We start from the raw sequence: 27,489 nt of genomic DNA on the forward strand, positions 1-27,489 counted from the left end.
TGCTGTATAAGTGGTTTATCTCACTGTGGTGCTGTGCTCCCACATACACTGCTCAGTACTGCTGTATAAGTGGTTTATCTCATTGTGGTGCTGGGCTCCCACATACACTGCTCAGTACAGCTGTATAAGTGGTTTATCTCACTGCGGTGCTGGGCTCCCACATACACTGCTCAGTACTGCTGTATAAGTGGTTTATCTCATTGTGGTGCTGGGCTCCCACATACACTGCTCAGTACTGCTGTATAAGTGGTTTATCTCACTGCGGTGCTGGGCTCCCACATACACTGCTCAGTACTGCTGTATAAGTGGTTTATCTCATTGTGGTGCTGGGCTCCCAGATACATTGCTCAGTACTGCTGTATAAGTGGTTTAACTCATTGTGGTGCTGGGCTCCCACATACACTGCTCAGTACTGCTGTATAAGTGGTTTATCTTATTGTGGTGCTGGGCTCCCAGATACATAGCTCAGTACTGCTGTATAAGTGGTTTATCTCATTGTGGTGCTGGGCTCCCACATACACTGCTCAGTACTGCTGTATAAGTGGTTTATCTCATTGTGGTGCTGGGCTCCCAGATAAACTGCTCAGTACAGCTGTATAAGTGGTTTATCTCATTGTGGTGCTGGGCTCCCACATACACTGCTCAGTACTGCTGCATAAGTGGTTTATCTCATTGTGAAGCTGGGCTCCCATATACACTGCTCAGTACTGCTGTAATAGTGATTTATCTCACTGCGGTGCTGGGCTCCCACATACACTGCTCAGTACTGCTGTATAAGTGGTTTATCTCATTGTGGTGCTGGGCTCCCAGATACATTGCTCAGTACTGCTGTAAAAGTGGTTTAACTCATTGTGGTGCTGGGCTCCCAGATACTCTGCTCAGTACTGCTGTATAAGTGGTTTATCTCATTGTGGTGCTGGGCTTCCAGATACATTGCTCAGTACTGCTGTATAAGTGGTTTATCTCATTGTGGTGCTGTGCTCCCACATACACTGCTCAGTACTGCTGTATAAGTGGTTTATCTCACTGTGGTGCTGTGCTCCCACATACACTGCTCAGTACTGCTGTAATAGTGGTTTATCTCATTGTGGTGCTGGGCTCCCAGATACATTGCTCAGTACTGCTGTATAAGTGGTTTATCTCATTGTGGTGCTGTGCTCCCACATACACTGCTCAGTACTGCTGTATAAGTGGTTTATCTCATTGTGGTGCTGTGCTCCCACTTACACTGCTCAGTACTGCTGTATAAGTGGTTTATCTCACTGTGGTGCTGTGCTCCCACATACACTGCTCAGTACTGCTGTATAAGTGGTTTATCTCATTGTGGTGCTGGGCTCCCACATACACTGCTCAGTACAGCTGTATAAGTGGTTTATCTCATTGTGGTGCTGGGCTCCCATATATACTGCTCAGTACTGCTGTATAAGTGGTTTATCTCATTGTGGTGCTCGGCTCCCAGATACATTGCTCAGTACTGCTGTATAAGTGGTTTATCTCACTGCGGTGCTGGGCTCCCACATACACTGCTCAGTACTGCTGTATAAGTGGTTTATCTCATTGTGGTGCTGGGCTCCCACATAAACCACTTATACAGCAGTACTGAGCAGTGTATGTGGGAGCCCAGCACCACAGTGAGATAAACCACTTATACAGCAGTACTGAGCAATGTATCTCACTGCGGTGCTGGGCTCCCACATACACTGCTCAGTACTGCTGTATAAGTGGTTTATCTCATTGTGGTGCTGGGCTCCCAGATACATTGCTCAGTACTGCTGTATAAGTGGTTTAACTCATTGTGGTGCTGGGCTCCCACATACACTGCTCAGTACTGCTGTATAAGTGGTTTATCTTATTGTGGTGCTGGGCTCCCAGATACATAGCTCAGTACTGCTGTATAAGTGGTTTATCTCATTGTGGTGCTGGGCTCCCACATACACTGCTCAGTACTGCTGTATAAGTGGTTTATCTCATTGTGGTGCTGGGCTCCCAGATACACTGCTCAGTACAGCTGTATAAGTGGTTTATCTCATTGTGGTGCTGGGCTCCCACATACACTGCTCAGTACAGCTGTATAAGTGGTTTATCTCATTGTGGTGCTGGGCTCCCATATACACTGCTCAGTACTGCTGTATAAGTGGTTTATCTCATTGTGGTGCTGGGCTCCCATATACACTGCTCAGTACTGCTGTAATAGTGATTTATCTCACTGCGGTGCTGGGCTCCCACATACACTGCTCAGCACTGCTGTATAAGTGGTTTATCTCACTGCGGTGTAGGGCTCTCAGATACATTGCTCAGTACTGCTGTATAAGTGGTTTATCTCGCTGCGGTGCTGGGCTCCCAGATACATTGCTGAGTACTGCTGTATAAGTGGTTTATCTCATTGTGGTGCTGGGCTCCCAGACACATTGCTCAGTACTGCTGTATAAGTGGTTTATCTCATTGAGGTGCTGGGCTCCCACATACACTGCTCAGTACTGCTGTATAAGTGGTTTATCTCATTGTGGTGCTGGGCTCCCACATACACTGCTCAGTACAGCTGCATAAGTGGTTTATCTCATTGTGAAGCTGGGCTCCCATATACACTGCTCAGTACTGCTGTAATAGTGATTTATCTCACTGCGGTGCTGGGTTCCCACATACACTGCTCAGTACTGCTGTATAAGTGGTTTATCTCATTGGGGTGCTGGGCTCCCACATACACTGCTCAGTACTGCTGTATAAGTGGTTTATCTCATTGTGGTGCTGGGCTCCCACATACACTGCTCAGTACTGCTGTATAAGTGGTTTAACTCATTGTGGTGCTGGGCTCCCACATACACTGCTCAGTACTGCTGTATAAGTGGTTTATCTCATTTTGGTGCTGGGCTCCCAGATACACTGCTCAGTACTGCTGTATAAGTGGTTTATCTCACTGTGGTGCTGTGCTCCCACATACACTGCTCAGTACTGCTGTAATAGTGGTTTATCTCATTGTGGTGCTGGGCTCCCAGATATATTGCTCAGTACTGCTGTATAAGTGGTTTATCTCATTGTGGTGCTGTGCTCCCACATACACTGCTTAGTACTGATGTATAAGTGGTTTATCTCATTGTGGTGCTGGGCTCCCACATACACTGCTCAGTACTGCTGTATAAGTGGTTTATCTCACTGTGGTGCTGTGCTCCCACACACACTGCTCAGTACTGCTGTAATAGTGGTTTATCTCATTGTGGTGCTGGGCTCCCAGATATATTGCTCAGTACTGCTGTATAAGTGGTTTATCTCATTGTGGTGCTGTGCTCCCACATACACTGCTCAGTACTGCTGTATAAGTGGTTTATCTCATTGTGGTGCTGTGCTCCCACATACACTGCTCAGTACTGCTGTATAAGTGATTTATCTCATTGTGGTGCTGGGCTCCCACATACACTGCTCAGTACTGCTGTATAAGTGGTTTATCTCACTGTGGTGCTGTGCTCCCACATACACTGCTCAGTACTGCTGTATAAGTGGTTTATCTCATTGTGGTGCTGGGCTCCCACATACACTGCTCAGTACAGCTGTATAAGTGGTTTATCTCACTGCGGTGCTGGGCTCCCACATACACTGCTCAGTACTGCTGTATAAGTGGTTTATCTCATTGTGGTGCTGGGCTCCCACATACACTGCTCAGTACTGCTGTATAAGTGGTTTATCTCACTGCGGTGCTGGGCTCCCACATACACTGCTCAGTACTGCTGTATAAGTGGTTTATCTCATTGTGGTGCTGGGCTCCCAGATACATTGCTCAGTACTGCTGTATAAGTGGTTTAACTCATTGTGGTGCTGGGCTCCCACATACACTGCTCAGTACTGCTGTATAAGTGGTTTATCTTATTGTGGTGCTGGGCTCCCAGATACATAGCTCAGTACTGCTGTATAAGTGGTTTATCTCATTGTGGTGCTGGGCTCCCACATACACTGCTCAGTACTGCTGTATAAGTGGTTTATCTCATTGTGGTGCTGGGCTCCCAGATAAACTGCTCAGTACAGCTGTATAAGTGGTTTATCTCATTGTGGTGCTGGGCTCCCACATACACTGCTCAGTACTGCTGCATAAGTGGTTTATCTCATTGTGAAGCTGGGCTCCCATATACACTGCTCAGTACTGCTGTAATAGTGATTTATCTCACTGCGGTGCTGGGCTCCCACATACACTGCTCAGTACTGCTGTATAAGTGGTTTATCTCATTGTGGTGCTGGGCTCCCAGATACATTGCTCAGTACTGCTGTAAAAGTGGTTTAACTCATTGTGGTGCTGGGCTCCCAGATAGTCTGCTCAGTACTGCTGTATAAGTGGTTTATCTCATTGTGGTGCTGGGCTTCCAGATACATTGCTCAGTACTGCTGTATAAGTGGTTTATCTCATTGTGGTGCTGGGCTCCCAGATACATTGCTCAGTACTGCTGTATAAGTGGTTTATCTCATTGTGGTGCTGGGCTTCCAGATACATTGCTCAGTACTGCTGTATAAGTGGTTTATCTCATTGTGGTGCTGGGCTCCCAGATACATTGCTCAGTACTGCTGTATAAGTGGTTTATCTCATTGTGGTGCTGGGCTCCCACATACACTGCTCAGTACTGCTGTATAAGTGGTTTATCTCATTGTGAAGCTGGGCTCCCATATACACTGCTCAGTACTGCTGTAATAGTGATTTATCTCACTGTGGTGCTGGGCTCCCACATTCACTGCTCAGTACTGCTGTATAAGTGGTTTATCTCATTGTGGTGCTGGGCTCCCAGATACATTGCTCAGTACTGCTGTATAAGTGGTTAAAATCATTGTGGTGCTGGGCTCCCACATACACTGCTCAGTACTGCTGTATAAGTGGTTTATCTCATTGTGGTGCTGGGCTCCCTGATACATTGCTCAGTACTGCTGTATAAGTGGTTTATCTCATTGTGGTGCTGGGCTCCCACATACACTGCTCAGTACTGCTGTATAAGTGGTTTATCTCATTGTGGTGCTGGGCTCCCACATACACTGCTCAGTACTGCTGTATAAGTGGTTTATCTCACTGTGGTGCTGTGCTCCCACATACACTGCTCAGTACTGCTGTATAAGTGGTTTATCTCACTGTGGTGCTGGGCTCCCATATACACTGCTCTGTACTGCTGTAATAGTGATTTATCTCACTGTGGTGCTGGGCTCCCACATACACTGCTCAGTACTGCTGTATAAGTGGTTTATCTCATTGTGGTGCTGGGCTCCCAGATACATTGCTCAGTACTGCCGTATAAGTGGTTTAACTCATTGTGGTGCTGGGCTCCCACATACACTGCTCAGTACTGCTGTATAAGTGGTTTATCTCATTGTGGTGCTGGGCTCCCAGATACATTGCTCAGTACTGCTGTATAAGTGGTTTATCTCATTGTGGTGCTGGGCTCCCAGATACATTGCTCAGTACTGCTGTATAAGTGGTTTATCTCATTGTGGTGCTGGGCTCCCACATACACTGCTCAGTACTGCTGTATAAGTGGTTTATCTCATTGTGGTGCTGGGCTCTCACATACACTGCTCAGTACTGCTGTATAAGTGGTTTATCTCATTGTGAAGCTGGGCTCCCATATACACTGCTCAGTACTGCTGTAATAGTGATTTATCTCACTGCGGTGCTGGGTTCCCACATACACTGCTCAGTACTGCTGTATAAGTGGTTTATCTCATTGGGGTGCTGGGCTCTCACATACACTGCTCAGTACTGCTGTATAAGTGGTTTATCTCATTGTGGTGCTGGGCTCCCACATACACTGCTCAGTACTGCTGTATAAGTGTTTTAACTCATTGTGGTGCTGGGCTCCCACATACACTGCTCAGTACTGCTGTATAAGTGTTTTATCTCATTGTGGTGCTGGGCTCCCAGATACATTGCTCAGTACTGCTGTATAAGCGGTTTATCTCAATGCGGTGCTGGGCTCCCAGATACACTGCTCAGTACTGCTGTATAAGTGGTTTATCTCATTGTGGTGCTGGGCTCCCAGATACATTGCTCAGTACTGCTGTATAAGTGGTTTATCTCATTGTGGTGCTGGGCTCCCAGATACACTGCTCAGTATTGCTGTATAAGTGGTTTATCTCACTGTGGTGCTGGGCTCCCAGATACATTGCTCAGTACTGCTGTATAAGTGGTTTATCTCACTACGGTGCAGGGCTCCCAGATACATTGCTCAGTACTGCTGTATAAGTGGTTTATCTCATTGTGGTGCTGGGCTCCCACATACACAGCTCAGTACTGCTGTATAAGTGGTTTATCTCATTGTGGTGCTGGGCTCCCACATACACTGCTCAGTACTGCTGTATAAGTGGTTTATCTCACTGTGGTGCTGTGCTCCCACATACACTGCTCAGTACTGCTGTATAAGTGGTTTATCTCATTGTGGTGCTGGGCTCCCAGATACATTGCTCTGTACTGCTGTAATAGTGATTTATCTCACTGTGGTGCTGGGCTCCCACATACACTGCTCAGTACTGCTGTATAAGTGGTTTATCTCATTGTGGTGCTGGGCTCCCACATACACTGCTCAGTACTGCTGTATAAGTGGTTTATCTCATTGTGGTGCTGGGCTCCCACATACACTGCTCAGTACTGCTGTATAAGTGGTTTATCTCATTGTGAAGCTGGGCTCCCATATACACTGCTCGGTACTGCTGTAATAGTGATTTATCTCACTGCGGTGCTCGGCTCCCACATACACTGCTCAGTACTGCTGTATAAGTGGTTTATCTCATTGGGGTGCTGGGCTCCCACATACACTGCTCAGTACTGCTGTATAAGTGGTTTATCTCATTGTGGTGCTGGGCTCCCACATACACTGCTCAGTACTGCTGTATAAGTGGTTTAACTAATTGTGGTGCTGGGCTCCCACATACACTGCTCAGTACTGCTGTATAAGTGGTTTATCTCATTGTGGTGCTGGGCTCCCAGATACATTGCTCAGTACTGCTGTATAAGTGGTTTATCTCATTGTGGTGCTGGGCTCCCACATACACTTCTCAGTACTGCTGTATAAGCGGTTTATCTCATTGGGGTGCTGGGCTCTCAGATACATTGCTCAGTACTGCTGTATAAGTGGTTTATCTCACTGCGGTGCTGGGCTCCCACATACACTGCTCAGTATTGCTGTATAAGTGGTTTATCTCATTGCGGTGCTGGGCTCCCAGATACATTGCTCAGTACTGCTGTATAAGTGGTTTATCTCACTGCGGTGCTGGGCTCCCACATACACTGCTCAGTACTGCTGTATAAGTGGTTTATCTCACTGCGGTGCTGGGCTCCCACATACACTGCTCAGTACTGCTGTATAAGTGGTTTATCTCATTGGGGTGCTGGGCTCCCAGATACATTGCTCAGTACTGCTGTATAAGTGGTTTAACTCATTGTGGTGCTGGGCTCCCACATACACTGCTCAGTACTGCTGTATAAGTGGTTTATCTCATTGTGGTGCTGGGCTCCCATATACACTGCTCAGTACTGCTGTAATAGTGATTTATCTCATTGTGGTGCTGGGCTCCCACATACACTGCTCAGTACAGCTGTATACGTGGTTTATCTCACTGCAGTGCTGGGCTCCCAGATACATTGCTCAGTACTGCTGTATAAGTGGTTTATCTCACTGCTATGCTGGGCTCCCAGATACATTGCTCAGTACTGCTGTATAAGTGGTTTATCTCACTGCGGTGCAGGGCTCTCAGATACATTGCTCAGTACTGCTATATAAGTGGTTTATCTCACTGCAGTGCTGGGCTCCCAGATACACTGCTCAGTACTCCTGTAATAGTGTTTTATCTCATTGTGGTGCTGGGCTCCCACATACACTGCTCAGTACTGCTGTATAAGTGGTTTATCTCATTGTGGTGCTGGGCTCCCATATACATTGCTCAGTACTGCTGTATAAGTGGTTTATCTCATTGTGGTGCAGGGCTCCCAGATACACTGCTCAGTACTCCTGTAATAATGTTTTATCTCATTGAGGTGCTGGGCTCTCGCATACACTGCTCAGTACTGCTGTATAAGTGGTTTATCTCATTGTGAAGCTGGGCTCCCATATACATTGCTCAGTACTGCTGTATAAGTGGTTTATCTCATTGTGGTGCAGGGCTCCCACATACACTGCTCAGTACTGCGGTATAAGTGGTTTATCTCATTGTGGTGCTGGGCTCCCAGATACATTGCTCAGTACTGCTGTATATATGGTTTAACTCATTGTGGTGCTGGGCTCCCATATACACTGCTCAGTACTGCTGTACTAACATTTCATCTTACTGCAGTGCTGTGCTCCCAGATGCATTGCTCAGTACTGCTGCATAAGCGGTTTATCTCACTGCGGTGCAGGGCTCTCAGATACATTGCTCTGTACTGCTGTATAAGTGGTTTATCTCACTGCGGTGCTGTGCTCTCAGATCCATTGCTCTGTACTGCTGTATAAGTGGTTTATCTCACTGCGGTGCTGTGCTCTCAGATACATTGCTCAGTCCTGCTGTATAAGTGGATTATCTCACTGTGGTGCTGGGCTCCCAGATACATTGCTCAGTACTGCTGTATTAGTGGTTTATCTCACTGTGGTGCTGGGCTCCCAGATACATTGCTCAGTACTGCTGTATAAGTGGTTTATCTCATTGTGGTGCTGGGATCTCAGATACATTGCTCAGTACTGCTGTATAAGTGGTTTATCTTATTGTGGTGCTGGGCTCCCAGATACACTGCTCAGTACTGCTGTATAAGTGGTTTATCTCATTGTGGTGCTGGGCTCCCATATACACTGCTCAGTACTGCGGTATAAGTGGTTTATCTCATTGTGGTGCTGGGCTCCCATATACACTGCTCAGTACTGCTGTATAAGTGGTTTAACTCATTGTGGTGCTGGGCTCCCAGATACACTGTTCAGTACTGCTGTATAAGTGGTTTATCTCATTGTGGTGCTGTGATCTCAGATACATTGCTCAGTACTGCTGTATAAGTGGTTTATCTCATTGTGGTGCTGTGATCTCAGATACATAGCTCAGTACTGCTGTATAAGTGGTTTATCTTATTGTGGTGCTGGGCTCCCAGATACACTGCTTAGTACTGCGGTATAAGTGGTTTATCTCATTGTGGTGCTGGGCTCCCATATACACTGCTCAGTACTGCGGTAAAAGTGGTTTATCTCATTGTGGTGCTGGGCTCCCAGATACACTGCTCAGTACTGCTGTATAAGTGGTTTATCTCATTGTGGTGCTGGGATCTCAGATACATTGCTCAGTACTGCTGTATAAGTGGTTTATCTTATTGTGGTGCTGGGCTCCCATATACACTGCTCAGTACTGCTGTATAAGTGGTTTATCTCATTGTGGTGCTGGGCTCCCATATACACTGCTCAGTACTGCGGTATAAGTGGTTTATCTCATTGTGGTGCTGGGCTCCCAGATACACTGCTCAGTACTGCGGTATAAGTGGTTTATCTCATTGTGGTGCTGGGCTCCCAGATACATTGCTCAGTACTGCTGTATAAGTGGTTTATCTCATTGTGGTGCTGGGATCTCAGATACACTGCTCAGTACTGCTGTATAAGTGGTTTATCTCATTGTGGTGCTGGGATCTCAGATATACAGCAGTACTGAGCAGTGTATCTGAGATCCCAGCACCACAATGAGATAAACCACTTATACAGCAGTACTGAGCAGTGTAAGTGGTTTATCTCATTGTGGTGCTGGGCTCCCAGATACACTGCTCAGTACTGCGGTATAATGTCCCCATGCTGCCGCTGGTTATGAATATTTGAAACTTAGAGAGAATGTCAGGAATCCCTCGTCTGTGTGTAGGAGACATAATAGCACCCAATCTCCTCCCAGAAGCTCAAAGACAACTGAAAATTAGGAAGATAATCTGTAGAGGTGAAAAATGGTGAAAATACAGGATACAAGTCAAATAATGGCCAGCAATAGTGTTATTCCTCGTGTACACAAAGGGCAACTAATTTTTAAAAAGTCACCAGTAATGACAGTAATGCTTTAAAAAATGTTTGCAGGAATTAAACTATTTTCAAACTTTTTGCAGTAATTTGCACTTCTATGATTAATGTTGCTTTTGCTTGTTTTACTAAAAAACTCAGAACAACTTTTCTATTATTTATAGGAACTTATTCTAAGACTGATCCTATAGTATAATTTGGACATTTTTTAATTGGGGAAAATTGTGCACCTTGTATGAAATAGGAAAACAGCATTATTTTGCAAAAAAATACATGATAAATTGAAGCACTTAACTTTAATCATCCCCTTATTTATTTTTAATTCCACTCTTCAAAGCTGAATTGCAATTTTCCTTATTGCTCATTAGTATCCATTCATGTTGATGGCCATTAGTGAGCAATAACAACCACATTGCATCGCTCTATACCCCATTCTGACTTCAGTGTGTTAATTGCGCCACTTACACGCTATCAATTGCTGAACCGTTTTGTGGAGGTAATTTAATAATCTCCAAAGTAGTCGCATCATTGCTGCTTCCGTGAGAACTCACTGGTAGAATCCAATCACAAGAGGATCAGACGCCACCTGGCGGGAGAGGAGAGGATTCATGCTCTCGGGTAGACATTAGGCAGCGTTCACACAGGCAATGCAGCTTGCTCCAAACAGGTGCAGTTTTATTGCTTTCATAAAACTCCAAGGGATTGAAAACCAGAAACAGCCTCTTCTGGGCACAAAGATATCACAGCAAATAAACAGTTCTTTTAGCAGCACATATATGTCATGGCTAACCCCCCACAGAGTACAGTCCTTTCATAGAATCATAGAATCATAGAATCATAGAATCATAGAATGGTAGAGTTGGAAGGGACCTCCTGGGTCATCTGGTCCAACCCCCTGCTCAAAGCAGGATTCACTAAATCATCTCAGACAGATGTCTGTCCAGCCTCTGTTTGAAGACGTCCATTGAAGGGGAACTCACCACCTCTCGTGGCAGCCTGTTCCACTCATTAATCACCCTAACTGTCAAAAAGTTTTTTCTAATATCTAATCTGTGTCTCCTCCCATTTAGTTTCATCCCATTGCTTCTAGTCTTTCCTTGTGCAAATGAGAATAAAGATTATCCTTCTACAATGTGACAGCCCTTGACATATTTGTAGACAGCTATTAAGTCTCCTCTCAGTCTTCTTTTTTGCAAGCTAAACATTCCCAAATCCTGCAACCGTTCCTCATAGGACATGCTCTTTCTCCCAGAGCAGAGAGAGCCATGATCCCACCAGTCTCGGTGTCACCTTCAGCCCAAGCTCCCGCAGCCTCCAGCAACAAACAGAAGTATTCAACTGCTGGAACAGTTCACACTAAACAGGCAGCAGCTTTCACATGTTTCTCTGCGGCTCCAACACACAGACTGCTCAGCTTTCCCAGCTGACCCAAGCAGTCTCCATTCAGAGAGAGCCGGGCATGTCTCTCTCCCAGCTGCAGCTCACATTTTGGCTGGTCACTCACCGGCAGCATACTTGGCTCTGCTTTCTGTACCATACAGGGCCATCAAAAGGTTAAAAATTAAAAAAACTCTGATAGCTTAGTCTCACCTCTCTGGCCTCCGCTATTCACCACTGGTCCTCTCTGCATCTTCTGAACCCCGCTGCTCATATTGGAATCCCTGGGCCTCTCACGTCGAGCTGGGTTTTCCAGAGAGTTCTGCACATAAGCGAGAGAGGTCACAGTGCATGTCATCTGTGATCTTTCTCGCAAGTGGTGGGGATCTGAAGATGCGACGAGGACCAGGCATTGGTGAGTCCGAGAGGTGAGCAGGGAGTTTATAGATTATTTTTATATTTTACGTTATGTTCATTATGTTTTGGGGCCTGAAAAGATGATTCAGCATAAAAAGACATTTAATTATTATTCTCCACAAATCGAATTTCCTGGGAAAGAAAGCATGACCAGGCGACTTTAAGTTTCTCATTCGCTCATCTTTACTACACACCCCTGTAAAAATCTCAGGTTTTTGTCATGTGAAAAAATCCTACAAGAAGAATCATTTCAGAACTTTTTCCCCCTCTAATGTCGCTCATAACCTGTACAAATAAAGTGAGAAAAACTGAAATCCTTTTGGGAGGAAAAAGAAAAAGAAAGTAGTAAAATAATGTGGTTGCATACATCTTCACAACCTACAGTAATACTTTGTTGCAGTCCCCTCTGAATTTCTGTCAGCACTGCAGTATGTGTCCCCACCATGCCTCATTGTGGGGATGTTGATCTTCTGGTGATGACCCCTGTTGGCTTTGTGCCTTGTGGAATTGTGACCAAAAAGTTCCCCCTCAGTCTCATCAGACAGAACACGTCCCCCAGAGGCTTTTGGCAGATGTGATGGAGGTTTTGGTAACACATAGCCTGGGTTGGATGATTTTTTTTGTAAGATAAGGCTCTATCTCCCCACCGACCCCACTGTCTGGAGATATGAAGAAGACAGGAGATTGTGGTCACATTCAGACCACAACCAGGACTGGCCAGAAATTCCTGAAGCTTCTTTAATGTTGCTGTCGGCCTTTTGCAGCGTCCAGCACCAATTTTCTTCTTGTCTTTTCATCGATTTTTGAGGGACGTCCAGTTCTCGGTAATGTCAATGTGGTGTCAAATTTCAGCCCCTTCTTGATCACATTGTCAAAATGTCCATGGTGGATGTGATGCCTGGGAAATCTTTTAGTTCCTTCTCCTACCTGACAACTTTGCACAATGAGATCCTCTGCTGTGTTGTCAGCTGTTTACAGACCAGAAAATGTCAGGAAAATCCTCCTAGAGCAACGACTCTTTCTTTGGGGTTAATCAGAATTGCTGTAAATGACGGCGGCCAAGCGCTGACTACTATGTAACATGAGGGTAAATGTGCTAATTCTGAGCACAACCTCAGCCCCGATTATAAAAGGGTGTGCACACTTATTCAACCACATTATAGTAGTTTTGTTATTTATATTTTCCTCTCAAAATGATTTCAGTTTGTTTCTCACTGGATTTGTACAGATTATGTCAACATTAAACGGGGTAGGGGGAAATAATTCTTCTTGGTTGGATTTTTTTTACCAGACAAAAATCTGGCATGTTATCAGGGGCGTGTGGACTTTTTATATCCACTGTGGATCGACAATAGATATTTTTGGGGTGAGAGGGTAGAGCCACAATCTATTATATGTGTTGCACATTTTATCGCCCCTGTTCAGACACTGGTAGTAGACGGTCAGGCCTGAGCCCCATTGCTTCTATGAGTTGATTCTATGTAATAGAGGAGTGATCGCTCCGATGATGAACGCGTCGTTGCCACCGACCCCGTGAATATATTGTTTATTATTAGGGTTTTCTGCGGCCGCTCTAGATGGAGCCACTCTCGGATAAATAATATTAGCAGGCGGCGCGGGCCATTCTCACGCGCCAATGTAAGGGGTTACTATAATGGGAAAATCAATACACCATTGAAATGTCTTTCTTGTTATTCCGTCTGACAGATGACAGGCGCGGCTGAGTTATTGGTCTGTTTTCGGTACGTACCACTACTCCAAATTGCTCCGGCTCGCACAGATCCTCGTACTCGCTCTTCAGCTGTGACAAGGAATTCAGCTCCTTCTGTTCCGGAAGATTCTTTATAAGATTCTGGAAAACAAAGGAATTCAGAAATGACACAGAGTTCATTTATAGTAACTGTGGCAAAATTACTTAGTTGTCACAATTACTGCACTGTGCAGGGGAGTAACTATTGTGACAGAGTCACTGGTGATATACTGTATGTGAGGGGAGATATGTTTCACTGCGGCTTCTTGCCTCAGAGAATTAAACCTACAATTTCCTCCAGGATGTTATATGTTGGGGTTAAACCACCATGTTCAAAGGGAGTGTTTTTTGTGAATGACAGAGACGGGAGGGAAGTCATTCACTTTATCTCCACCTCAGGGTGTGGCTGAGCAAGGTTAAATGCTCAGTCACTGTTTTTTTTCTCTGGTGTGTGGTCTGGAGAAGGAAGTCTCCAGGCTGTGTGTGTGGTCTGGAGAAGGAAGTCTCCAGGCTGTGTGTGTGGTGAAGCCAGAGAGCTCCACTGAAGGACTATACAATACTTTATCTTTTTGTTTTTCGTTATTCTGGAGAGGACGTGTTTATTTTGTGGAATCCTGCTGAGGTTTATGCCGCATCCCAATAAACCTTCAGGAAGTTCACCTGAGACATGTTTCCTTGTGTCTGCCTCTGTGAGAGCTGAGCAAGTTGCTTTACCACACTATACATGATACAGGTGCTGCAGTCACTCCGTGGCCCTATGAACTGATGGGGCCCCAAAGTTCCTCTGCTATTTATGCATCTGTCCGTCTCACATCTTAAAGTGAATCTATCAGCTCATTCTACCCCCGAAACTGATGATATGTGCACATGGAAGTGCCCTAGGCGGGATGGAGCACCTCCACTAGAGGACTATGACTGTCAATCACCTAGTGAAGGGAGAAGCAAGGCTGAGAATGGAGCTGCGGCAGTAGAGGAGCTCTGTCCCGCCCAGAGCACTTCCAGCCTCATTTGCATATCACTTGTAGCAAATGAGCAGAATTAGGTTTTATCCACTTGGTGCAGATTCTTATAACCTGCACAGATGTCATCATTTTGGAGGATAGAATGAGCTGAAAGATCCCTTTAAATCTATCTCATATCTAACTAATATTCATCGTTATTTCAGCTACCTATCCGTATATCATATATATTTATCTGTATACAATGTATCCATCCATAAGTATATCAGATCTGTCTACAATATATCCATCCTTTCATTCATCCATATATCACATCCATTATCTATCCATCTCTCCATCTATCACAGCAGTGCCGGTAAGATGACCGTGTGGTTCTATGGCAGTTCTATGGCGGTTCTAAGGCAATTCTATGGCAGTTCTATTGTGGATCTATGGCGGTTCTAAGGCAGTTCTATGGCAGTTCTATTGCGGATCTATGGCGGTTCTAAGGCAGTTCTATCGCGGTTCTAAGGCAGTTCTATTGCGGATCTATGGCAGTTCTAAGGAAGTTCTATTGCGGATCTATGGCAGTTCTAAGGCAGTTCTATTGCGGATCTATGGCGGATCTAAGGCAGTTCTATCGCGGTTCTAAGGCGGTTCTAAGGCAGTTCTATCGCGATTCTATAACAGTTCTATGGCGGTTCTAAGGCAGTTCTAAGGCAGTTCTATTGCGGATCTATGACGGTTCTAAGGCGGTTCTATGGCAGTTCTATCGCGGTTCTATAGCAGTTCTATTGCAGTTCTAAGGCAGTTCTAAGGCAGTTCTATTGCGGATCTATGGCGGTTCTAAGGCAGTTCTATGGCAGTTCTATTGTGGATCTATGGCGGTTCTAAGGCAGTTCTATGGCAGTTCTATTGCGGATCTATGGCGGTTCTAAGGCAGTTCTATGGCGGTTCTATGGCAGTTCTAAGGCAGTTCTATTGCGGATCTATGGCAGTTCTAAGGCAGTTCTATTGCGGATCCATGGCGGATCTAAGGCAGTTCTATGGCAGTTCTATCGCGGTTCTAAGGCGGTTCTAAGGCAGTTCTATCGCGGTTCTATAACAGTTCTATGGCGGTTCTAAGGCAGTTCTATGGCAGTTCTATTGCGGATCTATGGCGGTTCTATGGCAGTTCTATTGCAGATCTATGGCGGTTCTAAGGTGGTTCTATGGCAGTTCTATCGCGGTTCTATGGCAGTTCTATTGCGGTTCTATAGCAGTTCTATTGCGGTTCTAAGGCAGTTCTATGGCAGTTCTATTGCGGATCTAGGGCGGTTCTAAGGCAGTTCTATGGCGGTTCTATGGCAGTTCTATTGCGGATCTATGGCAGTTCTATTGCGGTTCTAAGGCAGTTCTATTGCGGTTCTAAGGCAGTTCTATGGCAGTTCTGTTGCGGATCTATGGCGGTTCTATGGCAGTTCTATGGCAGTTCTATTGCGGATCTATGGCGGTTCTAAGGCAGTTCTATCGCGGTTCTATAGCAGTTCTATGGTGGTTCTAAGGCAGTTCTATTGCGGTTCTAAGGCAGTTCTATTGCGGATCTAAGGCAGTTCTATGGCGGATCTAAGGCAGTTCTATGGTGGTTCTAAGGCAGTTCTATTGCGGATCTAAGGCAGTTCTATGGTGGTTCTAAGGCAGTTCTATTGCGGATCTAAGGCAGTTCTATGGTGGTTCTAAGGCAGTTCTATGGCGGTTCTAAGGCAGTTCTATGGCGGTTCTATGGCAGTTCTATTGCGGATCTATGGCGGATCTATGGCAGTTCTATTGCGGTTCTAAGGCAGTTCTATGTCAGTTCTATCGCGGTTCTATAGCAGTTCTATCGCGGTTCTATAACAGTTCTATCGCGGTTCTAAGGCAGTTCTATGGCAGTTCTATTGCGGATCTATGGCGGTTCTATGGCAGTTCTATGGCAGTTCTATTGCGGATCTATGGCGGTTCTAAGGCAGTTCTATCGCGGTTCTATAGCAGTTCTATGGTGGTTCTAAGGCAGTTCTATTGCGGTTCTAAGGCAGTTCTATTGTGGATCTAAGGCAGTTCTATGGCAGTTCTATTGCGGATCTAAGGCAGTTCTAAGGCAGTTCTATGGCGGTTCTAAGGCAGTTCTATGGCAGTTCTATTGCGGATCTATGTCAGTTCTAAGGCAGTTCTATTGCGGATCTATGGCAGTTCTATTGCGGATCTATGGCAGTTCTATCACGGTTCTATGGCAGTTCTATAGCAGTTCTATGGCAGGTCTATTGCGGTTCTAAGGCAGTTCTATTGCGGATCTATGGCGGTTCTAAGGCAGTTCTATTGCGGATCTATGGCGGTTCTAAGGCAGTTCTATCGCGGTTCTATGGCAGTTCTATCGCGGTTCTATTGCGGATCTATTGCGGTTCTAAGGCAGTTCTATGGAAGTTCTAAGGCAGTTCTATTGCGGATCTAAGGCGGTTCTATTGCGGTTCTATCGCGGTTCTATGGCAGTTCTATCGTGGTTCTAAGGTGGTTCTATCGCGGTTCTATGGCAGTTCTATCGCGGTTCTATGGCAGTTCTATCGCGGTTCTATGGCAGTTCTATTGCGGTTCTAAGGCAGTTCTATCGCGGTTCTATGGCAGTTCTGTCGTGGTTCTAAGGTGGTTCTATCGCGGTTCTATTGCGGTTCTATGTCAGTTCTATCGCGGTTCTACGGCGATCCTCCGGATGGTCATTTCGCACAGACGGGCCTCGGTTCAGCAGTTCGGCTCTTGCTTTATGAACAGAGGGCACTTTGTAATCTGCTGATCGTCAGCACTTTGCTACATTAAGGAACTCTTACAGAAACACAAACCATTAAAATTTTGGCAATTATTTTATAACATTCCTAAAAACTTTATTTTCTTTAAATGTTAATTGCGTTCTTAAAGGTTAGTTAAGTGAAGGCGATGATCCGGGATGCCCTTTTACTTCTTGCCAAATGATAACCTTTCTTTTATGCTTCCAAACTAGGGACATTAACCCTGTGAAGAACGAGGAGGCGGCAGCATTGGAGTAAAGAAGCGTTATGAATGCAGCCAGAGAGGCAACTTCATGCTGGAAATCTATAGATGTAGCAGAGCCGAGTGTGTCACCTGCCACATGTCATGAAGATTTCACAATGAGCCTTGTATTGTTATAGCACTGTACAGACTTGAGCTCCTACAGTTTTCTCCCTGAACCCTCTCCTTAATGATCGGGCAGAGCGCTGATGTAGCTCTGTTCTTGATGATAGAGAGAATTATCTGATTGCCCTTTAAAGCCCTGTACTAATCAGTGTATGAGAAAAATAATCAGTCTTCAGCTTTCCAGAGTTACTGTAATACAATGTGAGACAGGAGACACAGGGAGCAGTCTGTGTACAGGGGGGAGTGACGCGCCCCTGGGCCTTCTGTGTCGTGCGGCATCGCGTGCACGGGGGCTTACCCGGAGCCGGATCAGATGGGGGTAGTAGTCTCGTGGCGGTGACCCGGTCCGTGCCCAGGGAGTCAAACTAAGTGGCGAGTCTATTAGCAGTAGATGTTGGATGACTACGCCACCCGTTGAATGCAGCTTTGGAGCTGCCGCTGCAGGGCAGACCGCTGAGGCCGATGGAAGGATGGTGCAGCGGGGATGGTATAACCCCCAACGGGAGGGGTATGGCCTCAGGGCAGCCGACGTGGATGATGGGGGTAGCAGGAACCACTCAGAGACGATGCGTGTAGTTCAGGGTCTTTACTGGTGACAAAGATAGACCCTCCCGGAGTACTTGCTAGCGATCGGGGCCTGGTCAGTCCTTGAGCAGATGGGATCTCCCCTGGCCAGGCGGAGTTGTAGGCCTTCCCAACTAACTGTACTCTTCTGGCTACCTTGCTAGAGGCGGGTAAAAGTAGCCCACGTCCCTGAGTGTACCGTGTGGTGCTCACCCGTATGGCCGGTGACTCGGGGCCTTCTAATGGCTTCCGCTCCACGATGGTGGTGCTGGTCCCACGCGTGTGACCGTGCCTTCGGGTTTCTGGGCCAGAGGACCTGCAATCCCCTGCCGGTCGGTTTCTGCTGCTGGGTAAGGATTAGTCCCCACAGCCTCGGACTCCGGGTCCGGTGATAACTTCTCAGTCAGGGCGAGCTCTGCAGCTGCCAGCCCCTGACTCCTTGTAGTACTGCTCCCACAGAGCTCCTGTTGTTTCTTCCTATGCTGCTTCTCTTCTCTACTCTTGTTCTCTCTCTCTCTCTCTCTAACCCTGCCTCAGCCCCAGGTTTATACAGGGGAAGTTCTTCCCCTCCCAGGACTGGGCAGGAGATGTGGCATGCATAGGATTCCTGACCAAGAGACCTCCCACCTGCTCTCAGACGTAATATCTCTATCACTGTGGCAACCAGACCCCTGGGGTGTCACATTCCCCCCTAGTGAAATTTAGTACTCCGGGACTAAACATATTTTTGTAACATAACAAATTACAAACAGAAACAACGCAATAAAGAAAAACATTAGGATGGTCACGGCATGTCCGCAACCGGGTGCAGTCTTTGAAGAAAACAAAGGTGTCCATTTCACCAAAACAGGGAGACGTAACCAGGTAGGGGTCTGTCCTGCCCCGAGTCCTTAACAGTCTTTAGTCCGTCCTGGGTTACGCTCCAACTATGTACAAAGGATTCCCGGTAAATCCACCAAAGACTCCCATAAATTACTAGAAACACATAATTATTTACAGGATATGGCCGCTCTCAGTCCTCGGCCAGTGGGGATAAGGAATGGCTGCTCACAGTCCTCAGCCTGGTTTAAGATAGGGGCACATGGGGAACAATTCACTAATCCCAACGGGGACCATATTTTAATTAGCAGCAGTCCTTGTACCCTTACGGGTAACTATTTACAGCTCTTTATTCACGCTACTTCCCTTCAGTAGCTATGTCCTCTTTGTGCTCCCTCCTGAGGGTAGTCCTCAGACCCGTCCGGGTCCTCTTGGCTTTCCTCGTATTGGTAGTACTGCAGCTCCTCCTCGGTTAGCTGGGTTAGTATCTCTGCGACAGTCCTCCTCCCAGGTGGCCAGGACTTTACCTCCCTTTGGGCTGCCCTGGTTAATTGGGCCACCAGGATGCTCACTTTTTGCTCCTCTGTGAGGGGGTACACCTGGAAGAGGCTATCCAGCTTTTCTCTAAAGTCATGCAGGGTATGTGACTCCCCTGAGTATTGGGGTAGCCAGGCTGCTCCCGGGATATAGGGCATGGTGAAAGGCATGACTGCAGCAGCGCTGGCGCTGGCGGGGGTTGAGGCAGTGAAGCTCTCCTCCGTATCCGACATCTTCCTCCCCCCCAGTGGACCGTGGCCTACCTTGCGATGATCCTCTTCCGTAGGCCGCGGCTCCGCAGTGGATCGTCAGGGTCGAGGACCTTCCGTCGCGCTCCTGTGACGTCGGCGTCTGCTGGGCTCCTTCCAGGACCTTACGCAACGTCCGGACGTGAGGCGGGGCTTCAGTTCTCGTGCGCCTTCGGAGTCCACGCCCCTCTTCTTCCCGCGCGGCGTCTTCAAGATGGCGTCCAACGGCGGGAAAACTCCACGGATGGCGGGAAGAAGGCAGAAGATGGCGCCGGATGGCGGGAAAACTTCGCGGATGGCGGGAAGAAGGCAAAAGATGGCGCCGGATGGCGGGAAACTTCACCACTGGTAAGTTTGAACAGTCTTTTTCAGGCACGCAGTACCCGGTGGTTGCGGGCACGAAATCCTGCCGACTACGCCAAAAGTTGACGCGCCCCTGGGCCCTCTGTGTCGTGCGGCATCGCGTGCACGGGGGCTTACCCGGAGCCGGATCAGATGGGGGTAGTAGTCTCGTGGCGGTGACCCGGTCCGTGCCCAGGGAGTCAAACTAAGTGGCGAGTCTATTAGCAGTAGATGTTGGATGACTACGCCACCCGTTGAATGCAGCTTTGGAGCTGCCGCTGCAGGGCAGACCGCTGAGGCCGGTGGAAGGATGGTGCAGCGGGGATGGTATAACCCCCAACGGGAGGGGTATGGCCTCAGGGCAGCCGACGTGGATGATGGGGGTAGCAGGAACCACTCAGAGACGATGCGTGTAGTTCAGGGTCTTTACTGGTGACAAAGATAGACCCTCCCGGAGTACTTGCTAGCGATCGGGGCCTGGTCAGTCCTTGAGCAGATGGGATCTCCCCTGGCCAGGCGGAGTTGTAGGCCTTCCCAGCTAACTGTACTCTTCTGGCTACCTTGCTAGAGGCGGGTAAAAGTAGCCCACGTCCCTGAGTGTACCGTGTGGTGCTCACCCGTATGGCCGGTGACTCGGGGCCTTCTAATGGCTTCCGCTCCACGATGGCGGTGCTGGTCCCACGCGTGTGACCGTGCCTTCGGGTTTCTGGGCCAGAGGACCTGCAATCCCCTGCCGGTCGGTTTCTGCTGCTGGGTAAGGATTAGTCCCCACAGCCTCGGACTCCGGGTCCGGTGATAACTTCTCAGTCAGGGCGAGCTCTGCAGCTGCCAGCCCCTGACTCCTTGTAGCACTGCTCCCACAGAGCTCCTGTTGTTTCTTCCTATGCTGCTTCTCTTCTCTACTCTTGTTCTCTCTCTCTCTCTCTCTAACCCTGCCTCAGCCCCAGGTTTATACAGGGGAAGTTCTTCCCCTCCCAGGACTGGGCAGGAGGTGTGGCATGCATAGGATTCCTGACCAAGAGACCTCCCACCTGCTCTCAGACGTAATATCTCTATCACTGTGGCAACCAGACCCCTGGGGTGTCACAGGAGCAGTCTGTGTACAGGGGGGAGCAGTCTGTGTACAGGGGGGAGCAGTCTGTGTACAGGGGGGAGCAGTCTGTGTACAGGGGGGAGCAGTCTGTGTACAGGGGGGAGCAGTCTGTGTACAGGGGGGAGCAGTCTGTGTACAGGGGGGGAGCAGTCTGTATACAGGTGGGGAGCAGTCTGTGTACAGGGGGGAGCTGTGTACAGGGGGGAGCTGTGTACAGGGGGGAGCAGTCTGTGTACAGGGGGGAGCAGTCTGTGTACAGGGGGGGAGTAGTCTGTGTACAGGGGGGAGTAGTCTGTGTACAGGGGGGGGAGCAGTCTGTGTACAGGGGGGGAGCAGTCTGTGTACAGGGGGGGAGCAGTCTGTGTAGGGGGGGAGCAGTCTGTGTACAGGGGGGGAGCAGTCTGTGTACAGGGCTGGAGCAGTCTGTGTAAAGGGGGGAGCAGTCTGTGTACAGGGGGGAGCAGTGTACAGGGCGGGAGCAGTCTGTGTACAGGGCGGGAGCAGTCTGTGTACAGGGGGGAGCAGTCTGTGTACAGGGGGGAGCAGTCTGTGTACAGGGGGGGAGCAGTCTGTGTACAGGGGGGGAGCAGTCTGTGTACAGGGGGGAGCAGTCTGTGTACAGGTGGGGAGCAGTCTGTGTACAGGGGGGGAGCAGTCTGTGTACAGGGGGGGAGCAGTCTGTATACAGGGGGGGAGCAGTCTGTATACAGGGGGGGAGCAGTCTGTATACAGGGGGGGAGCAGTCTGTGTACAGGGGGGAGCAGTCTGTGTACAGGGGGGAGCAGTCTGTGTACAGGTGGGGAGCAGTCTGTGTACAGGGGGAGCAGTCTGTGTACAGGGGGGAGCAGTCTGTGTACAGGGGGGGAGCAGTCTGTGTACAGGGCGGGAGCAGTCTGTGTACAGGGGGGAGCAGTCTGTGTACAGGGGGGAGCAGTCTGTGTACAGGGGGGAGCAGTCTGTGTACAGGGGGGAGCAGTCTGTGTACAGGGGGGAGCAGTCTGTGTACAGGTGGGGAGCAGTCTGTGTACAGGGCGGGAGCAGTCTGTGTACAGGGAGGAGCAGTCTGTGTACAGGGCGGGAGCAGTCTGTGTACAGGGGGGAGCAGTCTGTGTACAGGGGGGAGCAGTCTGTGTACAGGGCGGGAGCAGTCTGTGTACAGGGCGGGAGCAGTCTGTGTACAGGGGGGGAGCAGTCTGTGTACTGGGAGGAGCAGTCTGTGTACAGGGGGGAGCAGTCTGTGTACAGGGGGGAGCAGTCTGTGTACAGGGGGGAGCAGTCTGTGTACAGGGGGGGAGCAGTCTGTGTACAGGGAGGAGCAGTCTGTGTACAGGGGGGAGCAGTCTGTGTACAGGGGGGGAGCAGTCTGTGTAAAGGGCGGGAGCAGTCTGTGTACAGGGGGGAGCAGTCTGTGTACAGGGGGGAGCAGTCTGTGTACAGGGCGGGAGCAGTCTGTGTACAGGGCGGGAGCAGTCTGTGTACAGGGCGGGAGCAGTCTGTGTACAGGGGGGAGCAGTCTGTGTACAGGGGGGAGCAGTCTGTGTACAGGTGGGGAGCAGTCTGTGTACAGGGGGGAGCAGTCTGTGTACAGGGGGGAGCAGTCTGTGTACAGGGGGGAGCAGTCCGTGTACAGGGCGGGAGCAGTCTGTGTACAGGGGGAGCAGTCTGTGTACAGGGGGGAGCAGTCTGTGTACAGGGGGGAGCAGTCTGTGTACAGGGGGGGAGCAGTCTGTGTACAGGGGGGGAGCAGTCTGTGTACAGGGAGGAGCAGTCTGTGTACAGGGGGGAGCAGTCTGTGTACAGGGGGGAGCAGTCTGTGTACAGGGCGGGAGCAGTCTGTGTACAGGTGGGGAGCAGTCTGTGTACAGGGGGGGAGCAGTCTGTGTACAGGGGGGGAGCAGTCTGTGTACAGGGCGGGAGCAGTCTGTGTACAGGGCGGGAGCAGTCTGTGTACAGGGGGGAGCAGTCTGTGTACAGGTGGGGAGCAGTCTGTGTACAGGGGGGAGCAGTCTGTGTACAGGTGGGGAGCAGTCTGTATACAGGGGGGGAGCAGTCTGTGTACAGGGGGGAGCAGTCTGTGTACAGGGGGGAGCAGTCTGTGTACAGGGGGGGAGCAGTCTGTGTACAGGGCGGGAGCAGTCTGTGTACAGGGGGGAGCAGTCTCTTTACAGGGGAGGAGCAGTCTGAGTACAGGGCGGGAGCAGTCTGTGTACAGGGGGGGAGCAGTCTGTGTACAGGGCGGGAGTAGTCTGTGTACAGGGCGGGAGCAGACTCCGTACAGGGCGGGAGCAGTCCGTGTACAGGGGGGAGCAGTCTGTGTACAGGGGGGAGCAGTCTGTGTACAGGGGGGAGCAGTCTGTGTACAGGGGGGGAGCAGTCTGTATACAGGGGGGGAGCAGTCTGTGTACAGGGCGGGAGCAGTCTGTGTACAGGGCGGGAGCAGTCTGTGTACAGGGGGGAGCAGTCTGTGTACAGGGGGGGAGCAGTCTGTGTACAGGGGGGAGCAGTCTGTGTACAGGGCGGGAGCAGTCTGTGTACAGGGGGGGAGCAGTCTGTGTACAGGGGGGAGCAGTCTGTGTACAGGGGGGAGCAGTCTGTGTACAGGGCGGGAGCAGTCTGTGTACAGGGGGGAGCAGTCTGTGTACAGGGGGGGGAGCAGTCTGTGTACAGGGGGGAGCAGTCTGTGTACAGGGGGGGAGCAGTCTGTGCACAGGGGGGAGCAGTCTGTGTACAGGGGGGAGCAGTCTGTGTACAGGGCGGGAGCAGTCTGTGTACAGGGGGGGGAGCAGTCTGTGTACAGGGGGGGAGCAGTCTGTGTACAGGGCGGGAGCAGTCTGTGTACAGGGGGGAGCAGTCTGTGTACAGGGCGGGAGCAGTCTGTGTACAGGGGGGGAGCAGTCTGTGTACAGGGGGGAGCAGTCTGTGTTCAGGGAGGAGCAGTCTGTGTACAGGGAGGAGCAGTCTGTGTACAGGGAGGAGCAGTCTGTGTACAGGGAGGAGCAGTCTGTGTACAGGGGGGAGCAGTCTGTGTACAGGGAGGAGCAGTCTGTGTACAGGGGGGAGCAGTCTGTGTACAGGGCGGGAGCAGTCTGTGTACAGGGGGGGAGCAGTCTGTGTACAGGGCGGGAGCAGTCTGTGTACAGGGCGGGAGCAGTCTGTGTACAGGGGGGAGCAGTCTGTGTACAGGGGGGGAGCAGTCTGTGTACAGGGGAGGAGCAGTCTGTGTACAGGGCGGAAGCAGACTGTGTACAGGGGGGAGCAGTCTGTGTACAGGGGGGGAGCAGTCTGTGTACAGGGGGGAGCAGTCTGTGTACAGGGGGGGAGCAGTCTGTGTACAGGGGAGGAGCAGTCTGTGTACAGGGCGGAAGCAGACTGTGTACAGGGGGGAGCAGTCTGTGTACAGGGCGGGAGCAGTCTGTGTACAGGGGGGAGCAGTCTGTGTACAGGGGGGGAGCAGTCTGTGTACAGGGGGGAGCAGTCTGTGTACAGGGCAGGAGCAGTCCGTGTACAGGGGGGGGAGCAGTCCGTGTACAAGGCGGGAGCAGTCCGTGTACAGGGGGGGGGAGCAGTCCGTGTACAGGGGGGGAGCAGTCCGTGTACAAGGCGGGAGCAGTCCGTGTACAGGGGGGGGAGCAGTCCGTGTACAGGGCAGAAGCAGTCCGTGTACAGGGCGGGAGCAGTCCGTGTAGAGGGTGGGAGCAGTCCGTGTACAGGGCGGGAGCAGTCCGTGTACAGGGCGGGAGCAGTCCGTGTACAGGGGGGGGAGCAGTCCGTGTACAGGGCGGGAGCAGTCTGTGTACAGGGGGGGGGCAGTCCGTTTACAGGGGCGGGAGCAGTCCGTGTACAGGGGGGGGAGCAGTCCGTGTACAAGGCGGGAGCAGTCCGTGTACAGGGGGGGGAGTAGTCCGTGTACAGGGCGGAAGCAGTCCGAGTACAGGGCGGGAGCAGTCTGTGTAGAGGGTGGGAGCAGTCTGTGTACAGGGCGGGAGCAGTCCGTGTACAGGGCGGGAGCAGTCCGTGTACAGGGCGGGAGCAGTCCGTGTACAGGGGGGGAGCAGTCCGTGTACAGGGCGGGAGCAGTCCGTGTACAGGGAGGTAGCAGTCCGTGTACAGGGCGGGAGCAGTCCGTGTACAGGGCAGGAGCAGTCCGTGTACAGGGGGGGAGCAGTCCGTGTACAAGGCGGGAGCAGTCCGTGTACAGGGCGGGAGCAGTCCGTGTACAGGGGGGGAGCAGTCCGTGTACAGGGCGGGAGCAGTCCGTGTACAGGGAGGTAGCAGTCCGTGTACAGGGCGGGAGCAGTCCGTGTACAGGGCAGGAGCAGTCCGTGTACAGGGGGGGAGCAGTCCGTGTACAAGGCGGGAGCAGTCCGTGTACAGGGCGGGAGCAGTCTGTGTACAGGGGGGGAGCAGTCCGTGTACAGGGCGGAAGCAGTCCGTGTACAGGGCGGGAGCAGTCCGTGTAGAGGGCGGGAGCAGTCCGTGTAGAGGGTGGGAGCAGTCCGTGTACAGGGCGGGAGCAGTCCGTGTACAGGGGGGGGAGCAGTCCGTGTACAGGGGGGGGAGCAGTCCGTGTACAGGGCAGGAGCAGTCTGTGTACAGGGGGGGGAGCAGTCCGTGTACAGGGGCGGGAGCAGTCCGTGTACAGGGGGGGGAGCAGTCCGTGTACAAGGCGGGAGCAGTCCGTGTACAGGGGGGGGAGTAGTCCGTGTACAGGGCGGAAGCAGTCCGAGTACAGGGCGGGAGCAGTCTGTGTAGAGGGTGGGAGCAGTCTGTGTACAGGGCGGGAGCAGTCCGTGTACAGGGCGGGAGCAGTCCGTGTACAGGGCGGGAGCAGTCCGTGTACAGGGGCGGGAGCAGTCCGTGTACAGGGGGGGGAGCAGTCCGTGTACAAGGCGGGAGCAGTCCGTGTACAGGGGGGGGAGCAGTCCGTGTACAGGGCGGGAGCAGTCTGTGTAGAGGGTGGGAGCAGTCCGTGTACAGGGGAGGAGCAGTCCGTGTACAGGGCTAGAGCAGTCTGCCTACAGGGCGGGAGCAGTCTGTGTGCAGGGTGGGAGCAGTCTGCATGGAAGGTGGGAACAGTCTTTGTACAGGGCGGGAGAAGTCTGTGTACAGGGCGGGAGCAGTCTGTGTACAGGGCGGGAGCAGTCTGTGCAGAGGGGGGGAGCAGTCTGTGTACAGGGCTGGAGCAGTCTGCCTACAGGGCGGGAGCAGTCTGTGTGCAGGGTGGGAGCAGTCTGCATGGAAGGTGGGAACAGTCTGTGTACAGGGCAGGAGCAGTCCGTGTACAAGGCGGGAGCAGTCCGTGTACAGGGGGGGGAGCAGTCTGTGTACAGGGCGGGAGCAGTCTGTGTACAGGGGGGGAGCAGTCTGTGAGGAGGGCGGGAGCAGTCTGTGTACAGGGCAGGAGCAGTCCGTGTACAAGGCGGGAGCACTCCGTTTACAAGGCGGGAGCAGTCCGTGTACAAGGCGGGAGCAGTCCGTGTACAGGGCGGGAGCAGTCTGTGTACAGGGGGGAGCAGTCCGTGTACAGGTGGGGAGCAGTCTGTGTACAGGGCGGGAGCAGTCTGTGTACAGGGGGGAGCAGTCTGTGTACAGGGGGGAGCAGTCCGTGTACAGGGCGGGAGCAGTCCGTGTACAGGGGGTGGAGCAGTCCGTGTACAGGGCGGGAGCAGTCCGTGTACAGGGCGGGAGCAGTCCGTGTACAGGGCGGGAGCAGTCCGTGTACAGGGGGGGAGCAGTCCGTGTACAGGGGGAAGCAGTCCGCGTACAGGGCGGGAGCAGTCTGTGTACAGGGCGGGAGCAGTCCGTGTACAGGGGGGGGAGCAGTCTGTGTACAGGGTGCGAGCAGTCTGTGTACAGGGGGGGGAGCAGTCTGTGTACAGGGGGGGAGCAGTCTGTGTACAGGGGGGGAGCAGTCTGTGTACAGGGGGGGGAGCAGTCTGTGTACAGGGGGGGGAGCAGTCTGTGTACAGGGCGGGAACAGTCAGTGTACAGGCCGAGAGCAGTCCGTGTACAGGGTGGGAACAGTCCATGTAGAGGGCGGGAGCAGTCCGTGTACAGAGCGGGAGCAGTCTGTGTACAGGGGGGGAGAAGTCCGTGTACAGGGCGGGAGCAGTACGTGTACAGGGCAGGAGCAGTACGTGTACAGGGCGGGAGCAGTCTGTGTGCAGGGTGGGAGCAGTCTGCATGGAAGGTGGGAACAGTCTTTGTACAGGGCGGGAGAAGTCTGTGTTCAGGGCGGGAGCAGTCTGTGTACAGGGCGGGAGTAGTCTGTGTA

At 50.9% G+C, this 27,489-nt stretch overlaps 1 protein-coding gene across 3 annotated transcripts in view; it reads right to left on the minus strand.

The window, feature by feature from the left end:
* The window catches only part of DIAPH2 (diaphanous related formin 2), a 2,453,123-nt gene that overhangs the window by 1,002,186 nt on the left and 1,423,448 nt on the right, over positions 1-27,489 (minus strand). For all 3 annotated transcript variants that reach the window (XM_073642200.1, XM_073642202.1, XM_073642201.1), the window contains one exon: positions 13,513-13,614. In XM_073642200.1, coding sequence (XP_073498301.1) covers positions 13,513-13,614 — 102 coding nt within the window. The remainder of the gene's footprint in view (positions 1-13,512; positions 13,615-27,489) is intronic.

This window comes from Phyllobates terribilis, unplaced genomic scaffold (assembly GCF_046119375.1).
Source record: "Phyllobates terribilis strain yellow unplaced genomic scaffold, ASM4611937v1 Scaffold_7__3_contigs__length_470593459, whole genome shotgun sequence".
NCBI classification, from domain to species: domain Eukaryota; kingdom Metazoa; phylum Chordata; class Amphibia; order Anura; family Dendrobatidae; genus Phyllobates; species Phyllobates terribilis.